The sequence below is a fragment of the Chaetura pelagica genome, unplaced genomic scaffold (assembly GCF_000747805.2).
Source record: "Chaetura pelagica isolate M959 unplaced genomic scaffold, ChaPel_1.0 scaffold758, whole genome shotgun sequence".
NCBI classification, from domain to species: Eukaryota; Metazoa; Chordata; class Aves; order Apodiformes; family Apodidae; genus Chaetura; species Chaetura pelagica.
In genome coordinates, this window is record NW_009954187.1 from 109,717 (window position 1) to 128,627 (window position 18,911).

Genomic DNA, 18,911 nt, shown 5'->3' on the forward strand with positions numbered 1-18,911 from the left:
ATAGGGAAGGAGTGGGGCAAGCCATCTGCCACCACAGGGAAGCTCTGGCACCTGCAATTTCCGCACTCCAGAGATGTGGTGTTTGCAGTAGTGTCAGCTCCACCACAGGAACACAGAGGGAGTGGAGGCCCTGGTCCCTTCTCTTCCCATGTAGCATCTCCAAAGACACTGATTTATGTGTAGCCATATACTACAGAAAATCACCAGGGAGCCAAAAGGACCCGTAACAGCTTCTGTGGAGAGAAGACATACTGTGGTGCAGCATGAACATAACCACTCAGTCTGCTGCCTTCCACAGTTCTCACCTTCCTTCTTCTCTTCTGACATCACTGTGTGACAAAGTGAGAGCAGCCGGAAGAACCTGTGCGTGGGAACATCACTCAGCTTCACAGCTTCCACCAGACTGTGGTCATAGAAGGCAAACTTTGGGTCGGCTAACTGGTTGTATGAGAAATCAACCTTCTCTGTGTTCTGCAAAAATATAGCTCAGTGTTATTTCTGAAGTTCTCAGATGCTTGTACACCAATGCCTGCACATCATAGCCCCTCTCTCTTCTTTACATTTACAGAGGTCCCTTTCCTGAGGGGTTGTTTGCAACAGAAACTGGTGAGTCATGAAAGCTACTGAATCACAGGAAAGGACAGGCCCTCGAGGTGAACCTGATTAGCTAAAGATGCCTCTCTGTGCCACAGGAAACAGTCCTGCAGGATCCCCACAAAAAGGATTTTTATAATAATGTGTGCCTTCAATAGACACCTCCTTGGAGGTATCATGCTCCTGATGTCAATGGCTGCCTGCAACAGTGGAAGCCCAGTTTAAAACAATTCAGAAGGCTGTGCTGTCCACCTTATTTTCCCAAAGCAAGAAAAAAATCCTGATGTGGAAAAAAGGTGACAGACAACTGACGTAAAGGTTCAACTCCACAGGCAGTGCCCATTTCATCCAAACTCCGGGGGCCCCAAGGAGAGGGGAGTATAGCACAGAAATGGCCAGAAGCTCACAGGGTGATGTATCATGGAGAAATACACTGCCAAGGCTGCCTGGAATGATTCTGACTCCCGCCCCACCCTTAATGAGCTCAGACTTTCCAGGATGGGAGTCATCCCTTTGACCTCTGCACGCTGACATTTAGCACTTAGCACAAGAGCACAGGCCCACCCCACACGCACACTCCTCTGTGCAGCCAGGTGCCAGCACTGCTCCACCCTGGGTGCGTGGGCAGCAGCCTCCTGACCTGCAGGCCCCTGCTCCAGCCAGCCCCATGGCCAGGAGCAGCTGCCAGGCACCCATCTGGCAGGACACCAGCACATCTCCCCAAGCAAGTCAGGTCTTTGCATCTTATTGCTGGAGGCACAGCGCTCCACACAAGCAGCCAATTTCAGTGGGTAATTTAAGTTTAAATGGTCTGGAAATGAATCATTGGAACGAGGAGTGGGATTTTCATCATCATCATCTTGCCCTTTGTTACTTGGATTACTGCATGCGGTTTTCAGACTTTTTAGAAATCCAAGACATGTGGGTTTGTGCCAGCAAGCAGAGAATAGAGAGAAATGGAGCAGTCACTCTCATTTGTGCTTTACAATGTCCAAAGATTAGGGGAATTTGACAGTGACTTCATTATCAATATGAGCTGAACTTACTCGTTCCCCACTAAAGCTTTAATTAAATGCCAAGCATAATAAAATTCACCAATGTCCACATTTCCAAAAAGCATGAATTGCATAGTATTCCTAGTAATGAAAGGACTAGAGGAAATGGCTTGATTTTGTGTCAAGGGAGGTTTAGAATAGATACTAGGATTAAATTCTTCACTGAAAGAGTGGTTAGGCACTGGAACAGGCTGCCCAGGGAGGTGGTGGAGTCACTATCCCTGAAGGTATTAAAAAAACATGTGGACATGGCACTTCAGGACATGGTTTATTGGGAATGGGTAGTGTATGTTGGGGTTTTTTTTGTTTGGGGGGGAGTTTTTGGTGTTTTTTTGTTTGTTTGTTTTGGCTTTTTGTGTTTGGGGTTTTTTTTCTCTTTCTGAGTAGACAGTTGGATTTTGTGATGTTAGAGGTCTTTTCCAGCCATGACCATCCTTTGTGATTCTTTGTGATTCCAGAGGACATGTGCATACACTAGGATGTCATGTGAAGCTGAGGGAACAGTAGGAACTCAGCATACCTGACCTCCAGGTTAAACTAGGCTTACTGGGTGGGAATGCAACTCTGGCAATCCTTTGACATCCAAAAGAACATACATCCCTGTTGTCAGGGTCAAAAGCACCAGCTCTTGCAGGGTCAAGAGCATGAGCTATGCCTGGGTGCACTGTGTCCACTAACACTTAGGCAGGCAGATTCACAGAAAGCAGAGATCCTGCTAGCACTTGAGCACTTACCTCATTTATTTCTAGCCTTTGCCCAGACATATCATACACATCACCTGCAAGCAAGAAAGGCTGAGGTTATAGTCACAAACTACAAATAACTGCAGTCTCTGAGCTTCTCTATCACAAAGGTTTGTTACAGTATTTTGAAGCTAGTATCTGGTTAAAAGGTTTCAGCAAGCATAAATACCTTGACATAGGTACTGGAGACTGATGATTAGTTTCAATGTTTCTATATCAATCAGTGACAAAATCCAGAGATTGACAGATTCTTGAAACCCAAAGCAGTTATGATTAAAATGACTGGCACTTGGGTAAAGAAGACTTGACTCAAGCTGAACCCAGAAAGGAGATAGAGTTAGGTAGAAAACAAAGGTGCTTTCAGGAGGTGAGTTCTCTTGTACATTCCCTTTGGAAAGTGAGACCAAAAATCCAGCTTCTAGATCATACTGAGTTTTCAACAGTCTCTTGGCAATCACAAATAAGGAGTTATTGAAGCCCATTCTTCCCATGTCTAGGTAGCAAGGCTGCTTCATTAATTTTCCCTGAACAGATGATCCAGTCACAGAAATAGAAGACATTTCACCTCCAGGAAGCACCACTGAAACTTCTTCTGCTTGAAGAAAACGTCACTTGGGAGGTCTGCACTGTGCCTAGTGCTACCAGATTCAACGCTTCTTTGAAATAGGATTGAAATCCAGTGAATTACATGAATGACAGATCCATATCTACACCAGCAACCTCAATTGTGACCACTGTAGGTACTGGTATTCCCTCACAAAAGCCCTGAGGGTGTAGAAAAGTCTCAGAAGCCCTTCTCCTGAGAACTGTGCCTCAACTGATCCCCTGGGAACTTAAACTGAGAGGCTTTTGGACACCACCTTCCCAACAGAAAGCCTAAGCCTCCAGAAAACCCTCCCTGGCAGCAGAACTAATTCATCCTTTCTGACATGGCTTTCCCAAATGACCCCAAGCAGCAAATCCAAGGAAATATATTCCCAGAAGGAAACTAAGCATTTAGAGAACTGTAGGATATAGACTATCTGCCTTCTTTCCACATACTTCCCACTCATTTCTTGAACCAATATCCTATGTCTATGTTTAGTGGTGACACCAACTTTGGAAAATTCAATTACAGGGCTCAAGAACGAACAGACTGACTATTTTTCAAACTGCTTAGCAGCACTAACATTGGCTGGCATAGTAGCACTCTTTGATACATGGTGGTCTCCAGTTATACACAAAACAGGGTGAAAGAACCCTTCTTTTATTGGGCCAGCTAATAGCACTGAGAAAAGTGACAAGACTTCTGGCACACTAGTCCATCAGCAGGTCTGATACAAGCAAAATAAGCATCAATCTACAGATAAGCAGTAACTAATTTCTCTGGGGGAATCTAATTATATTAATCAATTAGCTTGTTTGTTAATTGTTAGCACCTCTTGGGAAGTAAGAAGAAAACTGCCCAGGGCCATACAATGCATGAGTCTTGTAAATCAGTGACTGTTAGGATCTAATAGAGCTCACAACTTTCATTTCTCATTTTGTTCAGCTCTCTACAAATTTGTCTCCTTTCTGGTACGTAAAGTATGTCAAGGCTAAAGACAAATTACCAGGCCACTGACTCAGTGCCAATCAAGGGTTTAGCTACCTGCACAGGATGTGGAAAGCCACTATTCAGGACATGAGAAATGGCTGCATGCGAGAGACAGCAGTGTGAGAAGCTGACAAAATTTGCAGGTAACATCCTGAGAGATGGGTGATTTCATAAGTAGTTAAGAGAGAGTTAGTTACGTGAGTTATGTGTTAAGTTTCACAGGATTAGCAATACCTGGGTAACCATGTCAATAAAATCACAAAAGGTTGAGATAACAGAAAAAAAATATAAAAATTGAGTATAGATGTAGTAAAACAGGGACCAATGAAATAAAAGTAGTATGGGGCAGGTTTTTCAGTTGGGTCAATACTGGAGGAGAAAAAGGGAGTTAAAAGTGCAGCAAAAAGGAGAAATGAGACAGAAAAATGATATTAAGATATGAAAGGGATGTAGTCAGAGCTGTTTGGGCAATCCTTCACTTGCTCCCAGCAGCTTCTTACAAGACACTCTCTTCTGGATGTTACATTTAGTTTCTGTGGACCAAGAGGCATATAAAAGAATTAAACCCAGAGAATAAGGCAAACAGGTAACATACCATAGGATTTGCCATTGATGGAGCATTTGTTGAAACACATGATGTTCTGAGTGAGAGTTCCTGTTTTGTCTGAGAAGATGTACTTGATCTGCCCCAGCTCTTCATTGAGTGTGGTGGTACGAGCCTGGGCTGGTGTGTCATTCAGCGCATAATACATTTTACGGTCCCAGTCAATGTAGAAACTGTTACCCAAGCGTATAATCTCTACACTGGAGGAGGAGAAGGTGATGGAATACTAATTAGCTTAAGGGACAAGATCTTTATCTTCAGCACCACCATTAGCAATAGCAATTAGAAGACAACTGCGAGGGTAATGACAGGTTATCCTCAAATAGCTTCTTGTTCTAAGCAATGCTGAAGCAAGTCCCACTGAAATGATGTTAGGTTTATAGCAAATTCCTTTCATTTATTTATAAACTAACATCAGAAGTTTTCAGAACCTTATTGAACCTTATTGGCCTTATTGAACTTCATGGGGCCCACCTCCCAAGGCAGCCAACACCAAAAAGACTTTCAGTAGCAAAGCTGCCTGAAGAGTTAGGTGCCATGATAAACTCTGCAGGCCTGCTCTGTCTGCACCCCAATCTCGATGTTTTGTGAGTGTCATGGATGCATTGCCTGCTCTTTACCCCTGCTTGCCTATCTGCAATAACCAGCACAGCTCTGTGTTCTCCATGAAGTGATGACATTCACTCTGCTCATACAGCACCAAGTACTATGTATCCTCAACCTGATTATTCCTGCTTCCCTGGCAATATACTCCTCACACGAGCCCTACAACCACCTAAAAAAAAATGTGACATTCACTTTGCTTGATGGGCAGTGTGAGTGGGAGAGAGCAAGAAAGTAGCAGTCTTACTCCTATAGCATCCAACACCTCTCCTTTAACTGCAAAATCATCCTTTCCTCTTCTCAGGGCTCACTGCTGTCCCTGCTAAAACCCTAACAAAGACATCTGTAGGGAGCAGAAAGAAGAAAAGCATCACTACAGTTGTGTGCAATCATCCACAATGGGGTTGCATTTCTGTCTAGGGAAAATGCTGCTCCCAGCTAGACCCCAAACTAAAACTCTGCTGAGATGAAAGATGAAACCTCCTGGCACATACCTGACATAGAGTGAAATTGGCACCACTGTGTTTAGAATGATCACGTACGACCAGAACATAAGGAAGCCGGAGTAGGAGGCAGAGGTGACGCCTTCTGCCCAGGGCAGATAGACTTGGAAGTAATAGCCCTTATCATGCTCCCAGATGCCATTGCCAATGGCTAGGATAAGGCACATCAGTCCTAAAAATGCAAAGATCTGCAAAAAAACCAAAATATACTGTATTTTAGAAACAAGGAATTTATTATGTACAGGTTAATGAGAAGACCATAATGAGAGTGGGTTGGACAAATTGAACACAGGAAAATGCACCTAGGGGTGAAGGAGGAAAATAAGCAAAGTTATAGCACTTTTATCCCAAGAACAAAATTACAGAGTGCAGAGTTTGGCAATTTAGACTCACAAGACTTCAAGCAGCTGGGGATTTAAGTCCAAATTAGACACCTAAACCAGAGTGTTCATGGGCAGCTGGCTGAAGAACATCGGGTTTCACTAGAGATGAGCTGAGCTGCTCAAACATCTGGTTGCACACTTGGGAATAGAAACTGCCTGCAGGACTTTACTGGCCATTCACTGAATTTGTGAAAGCTTTCCTCACCATTTCTGAGAACTATTCAAGATAATTTCTAACACAGAAAATTCAGCACTGTGCAGGTTGGAATTCAGCAATGCACAGCATTCTGATGGTTAAAGGAGTGTTCATCACTGATTCAGAACTAATGGTTGCCTTGGTACCTGTCATCACAATCTGGTTACATTTCCTTTGATCAGACACTAATAGGTGATGTGTATCCTTGAAGTTTAGAGAAGCCCATTTCTTGAAGCCTACAGCTATGGAAGGGACAGCAGTGGGAAGAGAACTGGTGAATCCTGGGACTTGCTCAGGAACACCATTTAATAGACACAAAAGATGAAAGCATAGAGGTACTAGCTGAGAAATTCTCAGAACCAGTAAGGTTAATTTTTAACACTTGGAAAACTGGGAAGCTTCACCATATGGAAAATCTGCTAATACAATTCCAATATTTGAAAAGTAGAAATGGTGATCAGGGAAGTAAGCTTGACATAATTCCTGGATGTATGATAATAAAAACAGTTCTGTCAATATGGAGGTCTTGAAATATTTAACTTAAAACAGCCAACATCTTCATAATATTGTGAATATATTGAATCACTAGGCTGTACAATGCAGCAATTAAAACAATCACCTCTTGCAAGGATAGCCATTAGAGAGGAAATGTCAGTAAGTTGGGCCATTATGTATAAGGCCACACATTAACAATCACATTACAACCATAATCAAACTGTTTAAAAAACAATTTTTAAAGTACAAACATAGAAACTTTTCTGGTAAAGCTGATAGTTGTATTTCTGAGATAATCTATGAGAGGAAGAAGGATACTTTTATGGAGTTATTTGAATCACCTGATGAAAAGTTCACATACATCCAACTTGAATTATAATACCAAGAAACTGTTGAAAGGGAACTGCAGTTACGTAAAGGTGCTGGGCTGAGTTTCAGAGGAGACTTACATTTCCCATATCAGTAGCAGCTTTTCTATTTCATTGGGGGAGGCTCAAATAAATGACTCCTCTAGTGAAAATGAGACATTTCTTGCTAATAAGGAATATGGTGCAGTGTTTTTAAACCTCTGTGGCCAGCAGTAAAAACAGACTTCAATTTGTGGTGTTGTAATCATCATGACTTAAGGATGTGTAAGAGGCACAACCTGGGAACATGTATTGTCCTTTATTAAACCAACAGACATAGATAGAGAAAACAGACAAGCTTGTCCCTTTTTATAGATAGTTTTCTTTGTCAAGTAAAATATATTACTTATCTCTTCAGTCCTCATCAATTGAAAAAGGAATTAATTGGAAGAGTCACCTGGCTCTTCTATCTTATCACTGTATCCTGAATAGTTCCTCACTGTCCCACAGGTTAGAAATTGCCAGTTTGTAGACTACTACAATCCATGTAGGAAATGCAACATCTGATTTAGCAACAGAAATACAACAGCTGAACTTTGCCATATCATAGCAGCTCTTGTCTACAACTGCTGTTGCTTTATTGTATATTTAGCTTTATGTGCATTTTGCTTGTCAACACACATCCCCAACAGCTCAATCGTTGTGCAGCAGCTGTGCTCACACAAGGTTCACCAACATTCTACTTGCTTTGAGAGAAATACAGAAGACTGAGCTGTTAACAGCAGCCCTAGAGATGAATTTCTGTGCAGAGAAACAACTGTGTGCAGAGTGTTGTAATCATAACCACAGCTCTGCAAGACAAGGATGTGAAAAAATCCGGATCACATGTTTGTGCATGCTCATGGGGCTTCCTAGCTTGTACATCCTCCTTCTCTGAGTCCTGCCCATGCAGTGCCTGAGAAAGATCCTCTGCAGGACTAGGTAGGATTTTTTTAAAGAGGAGGTGACTTTTGACAAATGTTTCTTGTTGGACTGTGAATGAAAACTGTCTCAGTTTCTTTATTGGCACTCTTGAGTTCTTCTGTGGGATTTGAAGCACTAAGGTGTTTAAGAGATGAAGCTGACAGCCCTGTTTCTCTGAAAACATGTTCCCCCAAGCCTGCTAAAAAGCAAGTTTTGGAAGAAAAAACATTCCTGGAACTGTCGGGTGCATCTCCAGTGGAGGAACATTCACTTCTCTCTCAGATCCCAAAGAAACACTTTGAAGCATGAACAAACAGTTATGGTTGCCATCTGGAAAGGCTCACTCCTGATTGACCCCTGTTGGGACAGACCAGGGAAACTTTTAAGCAAGACTCCATTGGCAAGCCCTGCTTCAACACTGTTCTGTGCCTGGAAGTTTTATGGACAAACACAAAATAGCTTTGCCAGTGTTAACGTGGAACAAGATTCACTGCACTCAAAATAAGCTATTTATAGCAAGGTGTGGCTGCTTTGTATTTCCAAACTCAAGAGCAAAAGTAATATATCACCTCTTTTTCTGACTGTGCTTTGTGACCTTTATCACCCAGTGAGCTGGAAGGACCTGGTGCCACATCCCCTCGGGTGTGCAAAGTGCCTGGTGCTTAAAGTAGGACAGGGCTTCACTTAGACACCAAAATGATAAGTGCCTCAAAAATGTGTAAAGGAGAAAAACACACCGATGGTTCCATCAGTACTCAAGAACCCAGGCAGAGGCTGATGCAATCAGCTGCAACTTGCTCAGTTTTTTAAAACAGAGCCAGGAGGTAAATTAATTTCATTTGTATTCAAGAAGAGAGGCCAAACAGACTGAAAGCTCTGGGTGGGACCCATGACTTGTGAACAGAGATTTGGCAAATCTTAATTGAACACTAAATTCTGTATTTTTCTCTGCTTCATTTCTTTGGATCCCCCATAACCCCACTGCACAGTCCATCCTCCTCTCTAGTTAGAAGCAGAACACCTGAGAAAAAGTGAGTTTTTTTCAAATGCTTGCAAAAATTTGAACGTAAGAGGATTAAATTTTGGTTTTTGCTGTCCTCTTAAGTGTCAGGGAAGAAAACACTGAGGAAAACAAGCTGATAGCAATCAAGACTTTCACTTGGCTGGTGTAAGATTATTAAAGTGAAGGGCATGTCTTTGCTGTACACAGAACAGGGACTTGAGTGGGCTTGAAGATGACCCTGGAGTGGCTCTCCCTGCTGTGGTTCTGCTTTATAGCAAACACACACATGCAGGTGTTCAGAACACTGCCTGGGAGTGGGGCAAACCACTGCTGCTTTTATACAATTTCAGTCCCACAGAGACACAACTGGCTCTGTCCACTGACACCTCCCATCCCTGGGCCCACCTAAATAGCTTTTGGGATACTGAATAAAAAAAAAAAAAAAGGCAGGAGGACAGGGGCTGGGATGAAGTGGCAAGGCTGGAGAGTGTTGCCATCCTGGAGAGGTATGTGCTGTAAGCCCCACTGCTGAGGACTCATGAAGGGAGAGCTCAGGATAGACTGGCAGTGATGGACAGACTGCTGCTGGACACCTTCTCCGGAGTTTGCTCCACCACATGGGGATGGATCCTGGCCCCAGCCTGGCTGTCTCTGGCTGGAGAGCAAGACCAGGAGGGGGAAGAAGAGGGAACAGTGGCCATCAGACCTTTCCAGTACTGTGAACTGAAGGTGATGCAGCATGCATGACTAAACATGATAAACTTGCACCCAAGAGAAAATAAAAGCTGAAACTGAAGAGTTTTTCTTCAAGCAACAATGAGTGAAGCAGTGCCAGAATGCATGTGTAGCTTCACTGAGTACCTTTGAACTCCAGCAATAAAATCTTGAGAGAGTCTGTAAAATAATCACTACCTGGAAGTATTTGCCATTTGTTAAAATTACTGACAAGCTTAGCCCTCAAATCAGATCTTTTTTCTAATTTGAGGTAAGTGCCTGCTATATAGGATTAGTGTTCTCAAATTTCCCAGTGATGAAAACCACCAGTTTTCAAGTATTAATGAGATTGTGTCTAATATTTTACCCTAATGTGGTAATTCAGAAGCTGGCATCATGTAAATTAACAAACTGAATTACCAAGCACAATGCAGGTATCACCAGAGATGCCAAGAAATCAGAAGGAAAAGGAAGAACTGTTAATATTTTTTTGCATAGGAAATCACAACATTGGTAGGGGAAAAAAAGGCATTTACAGGTTTCAAAATGATTCTCACCAAAAAATGCAGAGCAAAGGAGAGAAGGGCAAATGAAAAGCAGAGAAAAGAGGTCTTTAATGCTGTCAATGTAATGGCCTTGTTTTGCAAGATGGGCTGGCAGAGGCACTGCAAAAATCAGGCTGCTAATACATTAATACATATTTTTTCTTTTCAACATTAGTCACTTCTGATACTCCCTCATTTGGGTGAACAGAGAAGTGAAGCATCTGGAAATGATGAATACATCTGGAGAAATAAAGACACATTAATCAGACTTACCACCAACACAAGGACATTCATGAGCCGATCAATGCTGGTGCGTTTAAAAGTTGTTTTTCCACTGTTCTGCATTAGTTTGGTGTCTGGCCCTGGAGATGAAACATGCTTGTGAAGTTTAGTAATAGAGCATAGCTGTTCTCAAGCTGATTCCTCCTGAGGCCTCCCTGTGCTTTACAGCATAAATACCCATCACAGCTTTCTTGAAGTACACACAGTTTACAGTGCTGTGGAGTAACTTAGACAGGCAAAGGTCAATTAACTTTCCTTAGATTATATGGGAAGAGTCACATAAAGCCATTAATTCTGGATTTTGACCCTGCTCTCTTATTTCAACAGTCAATCCTGCCTTTCAGGTTTAATTATTTTTCACAGAATACCTGATACTGCTGTGTTATTGGTGACATATTATACATCATCTCACGTGTCTACAGCAGCATAGAAAAAATAGGTGGTCTATGCTCATAAAAAGCATAGATCTGATGGTCTACAATACTATTATTGATGACCCTGATATTCCAATATGGATTAAAACCACATATAAATGATGTGGAATTATTAACGGAATTTTATTTTATTTTTTATTTTATTTATTTTATTTAATATTATTTCTTACTGATTGATGAAGACTTCTCTCATGTACTCTGCTGCATGCATTTCTGAAATAAAAGGCTACTTCTGCTTACTAAAGCACTTAATCAAGTGGGAATTGGATGTTGTTATGAAGCATTTGCAATCCAGTTTTCTCTTGTAGACCATTTTATAGAAAAAAAAAAATCTCAGATTAAAATCCCCTGTAATATGCATTATTTCTAGCCTAGAGTTAAGACAAGGAATCTCATGCATTGTTTTGCTTTTCTATCTGGTAGAAAAATATCTTCCAAAGAGGAAAACACTCTGTTCCTTTCCACATACTGGGTGTGATGTATTTCCATGCTAGTGATGCTGTGCTCTGCAATTCACACATCAGTCTTTTTCAACCTACCAGCATAAATAACGAGACCAAAGCACCATTCTGTGTTCCTAATTGTACAGCCCCTCAGCAACATTTTCTCATTGTCCAGAGCATACTTCTCTCCTCGAAGAGTAAGAGTTCCTGTGAATTTATCCAGCTTGTTATTTGGTGCTTCACATTTAACTTCACCTGTAAAAGGAAGGTAAAAACAAAAATGGAAATCTTGGCCCAGAAGGACATTGGTCAATACTGCCTTCTCTCTTCTGTTCCCCAGACAGGGGGAATGCAGTCGTGTCCTGACTGTGCCATTCCCATCCTGTATCCTATGTTTACTGATGTTTTGGGATATTGCTTCTTCTCCATATTCATGTCATAAACCAGTGAACCACAATGAACTTGGATTTGTCATGTTCTTTGAACGTGGCAATTCAATTTTTTTACTGCTAGGGTATAAAACAAAGTTTCCACAGCTTTTATCCGGGTGAGAAGAAATGTTGAACTAGCAGCATAATTTTAATCCTTTCACAGCAAGCTCACAGTGGTAGGATATCATTGGAGAAATATAGCTAAAAGTGCTGACCTTACATAATTCCTATTCCATTTTCTTTAAACCTGCAGGAGCCCAAGCGAAAAAAATCATAGCCTGAAGGTTGCAAAAGAGTAATTAAGTGAGGTGTCCTTGTTCACTGCTTTTTAATTTCATCTGGTTTATAACTGAAGTCCCAGTGGTGCATGAAGAAAGATTCTGCTAACCTTCTTTGGCCATGCAGCTGGCACTGTAAGTGACTTGAGAGCCTGTTTCTATTCCCACTATTTATATTTATTTCTTGTAATAAAAAGTGTTCACACGAAATTGTAAACACAAATTCTTTGGTATAAAAATTATTATTCAAATTAACACTTGCACTTTACATCTAAAGGTACAAAGCAGAGCTCTGCGGATATGTTGAAAATAACTGGAAAATACAAATATTCTTTATGGAAAGGGAATCCAAGTGTTTAGTCTGTTATACTTTTTGCAGAAACATTACAGCTATTTTGGTTGTAGGCTGCAAATATCTTGACAAGCACTAGCATTTGCAGACAGTACAGCTCTCATAGCTGTTACCTGACAACATAAACCAGCTTCAAGCATCTGGAAATAAAATCCAGAGAAGTCCATAAGAAATGTACAACTTTATGTATCATGGTAGTCTTCATCACTGCAAACTGCAAAATCAGGAATGGGTGTTCTTCTCATAGAACAGAAAGTAACTTTACTGTAGGGCAGCAAATCATGAGACTTGACAGACAAAGTGATGAGGAAATTCTGTGACATATGTGACATCAGAACTTATACTAACAGCCATGCTCTTCTTCTGTTTTATTTTATTTTATTTGTTCTTTAATCCAAGAACAATCAGACCTGTACTCCATCATCTCTGAGAGTCTGCAGTAACCAGGCCTATCTCACTGCAGCCCTTGCAACCCCTTGAAAACCAGAAAGAAAGCAGAGGCTTTGCAGGGGAGTCTGAAACACAGCACAGACAGACTCTGGTGGAAGAAACCCAGGGCATGATCCCCCATTAGGAAGACTGTGACTCTCCTCATGGCAGCTGTGGGATAACGCTGGTGGGAATCCCTTGGGTGTCAACATCCACCTCTGTGTTCCAGTAAGCCAGTGGATATGGGTGACTGATATGCTGATTTTGAGATCAGAAGAGATTCATCCAGATGAGACAGATGACACAAAAAAGTGAGAAGCTCTACAGTTTCACCCAAATATACCTGCACTGACCCCGGTAACTCTGGAGCTGAAAATACTTCCTATCTTCTCCTCCCATTGACAGCAAGATGATACCTGAACAGATTTCACCTGAAAGAGTTAAATACTGCCAGTTCTACATGTGATAAATAGTGAAAATATTGCTTCCTTTCTCATCCCCCAGCTCCCTGAAGAAAATAAATTCCAGCATTTTGCAAGTATCCTCCTTATCTGAACCATCGTAATGTCAACAAACATCATAACTCAACTGCAAGCATTCCACTGAGTGCCTGTATTGGCTGCTCAACCCTTTCCTCTCTTCCTGTCTTAAGAAGCAATTAGATAAAGAGTTACATAAATATTTAAATACTTCTACAGAGGTTTGTTGGGGAAATGCAAGCTTGGTTCTGATTCCAGGCACTCTTCCCAGTACTCTGCCAAATATAAATCACCCTGGGAAACATTCTATTCATTTTAAGTACTGCAAAGAGGCCACTTTTGTATACAATATAACTAAAACAGAGGTTTAAAGGATAAATAAATATTTGATTTAAAATTTTTAATCTAAAAATATTTTTAAATTTTTTTTTAATATGCAGATTCAAGAATGCAGCATCCTCAGACAACCATTACACCAAAAATCCTTGAAAAATTGTGTAAGGTTAAGATTTTACTTAGAACCTGATACACACTGCAGACTCTTAAAGAAAATAATTTAAAAATGCCACTCTGACTATTAACATAAAGCATCTAGCTGCGCCTGTTAAAACATTATTTCTCAAGACCTAAACCACTCAGAACATCAGCCGTCATTTCAGAGAAATCCTGGTGTACTGAGCTGACACTCAGCTGAGACCACACACATTATATCATAAAACCTCAAAGTACAAAGCAGAAGAAAAGCTCATACTTGGATGACTCTGTCAGAGCCAGTCCCAACTATACTAACTCCCTGCTGTTTGTCCTGGGATCATCTAGTCATTTCAAAGAGATAATTTTTTTTGTAAAATTATTTTTCCCATTTATCTAAAAATATTTCCTGAGATCCTTCAGTTCTTTAGATGTTCCAAGGACTGCAGCACTCACTCCACCCCTTCCCATACTGACTCTTCCTGTAATCCTGCCCTCGTACCAAAGGCCGCAGGGCACTGCAGAGTGTAACTAACACCACTTGATCTGTTCCCTCAGCTTCTCTCTGCAGACAGATGAGGTGTAAGCACGGAATATTCTGGTTTTGACAGGTCTGTGTCCTTTCTGTGTATGCGGTGGCAACCAGTGACAGGATGATGAGGGGGACAGTCTCTTCTCCCTGGTGACGTGTGATTGGCCCAGGGGGAATGGATGCAGGCTGTGCCAGGGGAGGTTTAGGTTAGATATTAGGAAGCATTTTGAAGGGGTTGTCAGGCACTGGAATAGGCTGCCCAGGGAAGTGGTGGAGTCACTGTCTCTGAATGCATTGAAATGGCATGTGGACCTGGTGCTTAGGGACATGGTTTAGTGGTGAGCTTGTGGTGTTAGGTCTAAAGCTGGACTGGATGATCTTGGAGGTCTCTTCCATCCAGGGACATTCTGTGATTCTGATTCTGTGATGTGTGGGAATGGTTCAAAGCTGCATCAAGGGCGGTTTAGGCTAGACATCAGGAAGCTTTTCTTTATCAAGAGGGTGTTCAAACACTGAAACAGGCTTCCTAGAGAGGTGGTCAATGCCCCAGGCCTGTCAGTGCTTAAGAGGCATTTGGACAATGCCCTTAATAACATGCTTTAACTTTTGGTCAGCCTAAAGTGGTCAGACAGTTGGACTAGATGATCACTGTAGGTCCAACTGAAACAGTCTATTCCATTCTAGTCTAGGGCATTTTATTTATTTTTTTTCTAGTCTAAAGTAATTGTGTTTTGTGTCTATTTTATGCACAAATCAGTGCTAAGAAAGGACACATTACTCATTAACTACATATGCACTGCTTCTCTTCAGTTACCTTAAAATTTAGTATTTATTGTGGCATTGAGAGATGAGAGAAATGCTGTCAGGTCAAGGGCTCAAGCTGGGAAGCAGTCAGCTGTCCTGCCTGCACAGCTAGTGCCCAAGTCTGCACGGTGTCTGGGACGTGCCACTGCTCAGAAGCTAAAAGTCATCAATGCATCAGCATTGCTGCATCAATGTAAAGTGCAGCATGGGAATATTTGGAGACCAGAACTCATAATGAAATTTTGGGAGAACACTTTCTGCTGTGTGTTTACTCTTGTATTGGAGTTTGGGGTGAGTAGTCTCAACGCCTACAGGCAGATGCTAAAGATCAGTGTGCAGCCACAAGGAGAATTCCCGCCAATGCAGCTTCAGGTTCTAGCCATGCATGGCACTAACACCTGCAACTGAAGGGTTGTGCATGCTCTGTGTGTGCTGTTTCTCTCTGTTGTACAGACTGCAATACTCCCATTCTGTTCTACTGCTGCTGCATTCAAAGAAATCCTAGCAGGACACAGCTGGAAGGAAGATTCCCAGGCACTCTCTGGACTCTGATGTTTGAGCAAATTCACTAGAAAGTGATTTTTCCATGTAGACTCACCATTGAACTCTGTCAGTTTCTGAAGATCTTCTCCAAGCTCTGCAGTGACTGTCAGTGCCTGCTTCACCTTCAAGTTTGTTTCACTGTAACAAATAACAGAAGACAGAAATGTGAACTGAAAATCCTCTGTGAACTGAAAGCTGACCCTGATAGCCACTTCTTCTCTTGAGGACAGTCTTCTTCCTTAGGCTTTTGATGGACCATGTCACTATTGGCCTTTTGCACCATCAGTGTAGTTGTCTCTTTCAGTTGCCAAGAGGCAAGCCAGAGGAATTCTGGACATGGTACAATGGTACCAAAGAGGGTGAGATGCCTCTGTCTTCTCATTTTTAATGCAAAGTGCAAGACCCTGAGCTCCGTGACCAGCTCACTGTCTATCCTGCCATTCATACCACACTCAAGCCTGAGGAATCTGAGAACAGAGGAGAGCTCTGGGTCTTCTTCCATGGTCTTCTGCTCCTGAAGAGTACTCTAGTCCTGGGACTAGCTAGCTGAAGAGTTTTAAATGCAATGTACATTTGTTTAGGACCTCCTGTTAATTGCAAGTGCAGGAACTACAAGGTAATTTTCAGCAGCAATCAAATGGAGAAAGTCCAGGGGGCTGTCTGTAGGGTATTGGGAAGATATGATTTCTTGACCTTTGTGGTCTTGCTTAGTCCTTCAAGCTGATGCTAGCTCCAGGCAATGCAGACAAAGCAATACAAACTGGGTCATAAAAACGTGGTTAGATCCAGTTCATTCCCTTTAATACCCATTAGTCACAGCACTCTGACTTGTGGTCAGAAGTGAGCAAAGTTTGGAAGCCTTTGCAGTGTGCATGCATTAATATTATGGCACAGTGGTCTAAAGGAGATTACTGGAGTTATTAATCATTATTATCTACTCAGATAATCTGAGTGAGAAAAGACTAAAGGTGCCATGATGTGGCCTGATTCACAAGAAACAGAAAGCTTCTGCCAGTGACCCAGGATATTGCTAGGACACATTTCAAACTAACTCTTGGTGTTAGAAGAACTGTCTGGAAGTCCTCTCCTAACATGACATTTACAGTGAAAAAGGAAAAAGTGTCCAACAGATGTTGCTTTCTAGGTACCTACCCGAAGTTTATTCTATGTATTAGGAAACTTTTGTTACACATGCTATTGCAGGAAAGGCTGCAGCACCCAGGGTCCCCAGAGGAGACCCTGCACTGGCAGCAGTGACTGCACCTGAGGGCCAGGCTCACTCACCCATCCAGCTCAGCAGTCTCGATGTATGTCAGGCTGTGTGGCTCACTGCTCGACAGCAGCAGCAGATCAGCCTACAGAAGGACAGACAGACTTGTCAGGAGTTGGCACGGCTGGCAGGCGTGGCACCACAATGCTGCTTGTGGTTTCTGCACTTTGCAGGTCTCTGAGGCAGTTATCACCAATACTGACTCATTTGCTTGTGAGTGATCAGAGTAAATCACAAGAGACTTACTGGGAGCAGGATGAAGAGAGACTGTACTTACCGTCACAAAGTTGTTGTTTTCTAGTTTTATTATATCCCCCACTTGGACATTCATCCATTTTTCATCCTTTAACCTGCAAGAAAACTCCTAGTAAGTAGGCACATATAGCAAACACCACTTGGGAAAGTAGGATACTCAGCTCTGCTCCTGAATCCAGACTGTAGGTGCCTTCAGAACTTGGGCTGTTAATAAGATGGAGCAGGGTCTGCCATGATGTGGCCTGATTCATACTACACTCAGGGACCACCACAATACAAACAAGAGGTAACAGTTGCTGGTGTGACTTGTACAGGGTTGAGACCAGCCATCACAATAGCTGCACAGTCCACGTGCACTGTCCTTCAGTCTGGACTGACTAATGGCCTCCTTCTCCTACGGGACCACATTGCCTCCAAAAAAATTTGCTTTGTCTAACAGACTTCCAAACACCTGGGAAAAGTGCCATTTGTGTTAGGTTTTCTACGTAGTACTAAGGGCCAGAGCAACAGATCTGGTTCTGTGTGAGCCTGGCTGTCAGGAAGGTCAATGCAGGTGTTCTGGTGGTGTGTGTGCCCAGTTAAGCCCATGTTTGCCGTGGCCTTCACAGCACTAAGCAAGACGTGCATGCAGACAGACATCTACACTTGCAAGTGTCAAGGTAACCAAGTCATGGCATATAAGCAAAACCTAGAGGTGAGAAGTATCAAGAGCTATATCAAAACAGGACTGGGTATTCAAGCTTGAATCTGTTCAGCCTTGCTTTTTTCAGTGTTGGTTGAAGTCAGGCAGGACCCATGGTTTCCAGGTTTTGAACACAGGCAGAACATTAGAAATTTTTTATTTCAATGTATGTTTCCTAGACACAGTAACTAATAAACAGTAAACTAAGAACTCAGTTCACTTAGCAGAAAGCACAAGAAGTATGTTCCTATTCTTCAGTTTCCAGTTGTATTTTTAACTGTTTGATCATTTGCTGGAGTTTACACAACATAGTTCTATCTATAGTACAGAAAAAACCCCACAAACTTCACAACTGTCTACAGCTGTGTCCTATGCACACTTGGACTCCGTGAAGCTGCAAGTAAACAACACATCTGTCTGCCACAAAAGCCAGGGCCTCTGCTATTTTTGCAGCAGGAAAGAAAAGTGCTAGCAGATGTTTTGAGTACATCTAAATCAGAAGTGGTACACACACTCCAAGTATTAGGACATGTAGAAGGAAGATACTCCTGCTTCTTCATTTCAAATAACTTGTTGATAATGCCTAGTTTTGCTTAATGTATAAATAAATGCTATGAACATAAATGGTCATGGGAAGATAGCCTTGCTTGTGACTTCTAGGGTAAGGAGCAAAATAATACAATACTCTCCAAGTGGCACTTACTTTAACATATATATGGAATGGTAAGAATTTACTTTTTGTCAGAGCAAGGTCACAGTCATTATGTCTGCACTGATTGTGGTAATGTGTGTGTCATTGGCTCATGAATACTGACATGTAGTCCAGAACTGCACAGTGAACTAATGGTGTGAAAGATAATTCAATTTTAGTTTGCTTTGTGTTTCTTGGGAATCCCACGGGG

The 18,911-nt window shown here is 42.0% G+C and overlaps 1 protein-coding gene across 1 annotated transcript in view; it reads right to left on the bottom strand.

Annotated features, from left to right (window-relative positions):
- The window catches only part of LOC104393541 (phospholipid-transporting ATPase FetA-like), a 62,705-nt gene that overhangs the window by 23,097 nt on the left and 20,697 nt on the right, over window positions 1-18,911 (bottom strand). The window contains exons 6-14 of the mRNA XM_010003046.1: window positions 17,350-17,422; window positions 17,087-17,157; window positions 15,858-15,940; window positions 11,580-11,738; window positions 10,598-10,686; window positions 5,670-5,866; window positions 4,564-4,772; window positions 2,384-2,427; window positions 306-471 (exon numbers count right to left, since the gene is read on the bottom strand). Coding sequence (XP_010001348.1) covers window positions 306-471; window positions 2,384-2,427; window positions 4,564-4,772; window positions 5,670-5,866; window positions 10,598-10,686; window positions 11,580-11,738; window positions 15,858-15,940; window positions 17,087-17,157; window positions 17,350-17,422 — 1,091 coding nt within the window. The remainder of the gene's footprint in view (window positions 1-305; window positions 472-2,383; window positions 2,428-4,563; window positions 4,773-5,669; window positions 5,867-10,597; window positions 10,687-11,579; window positions 11,739-15,857; window positions 15,941-17,086; window positions 17,158-17,349; window positions 17,423-18,911) is intronic.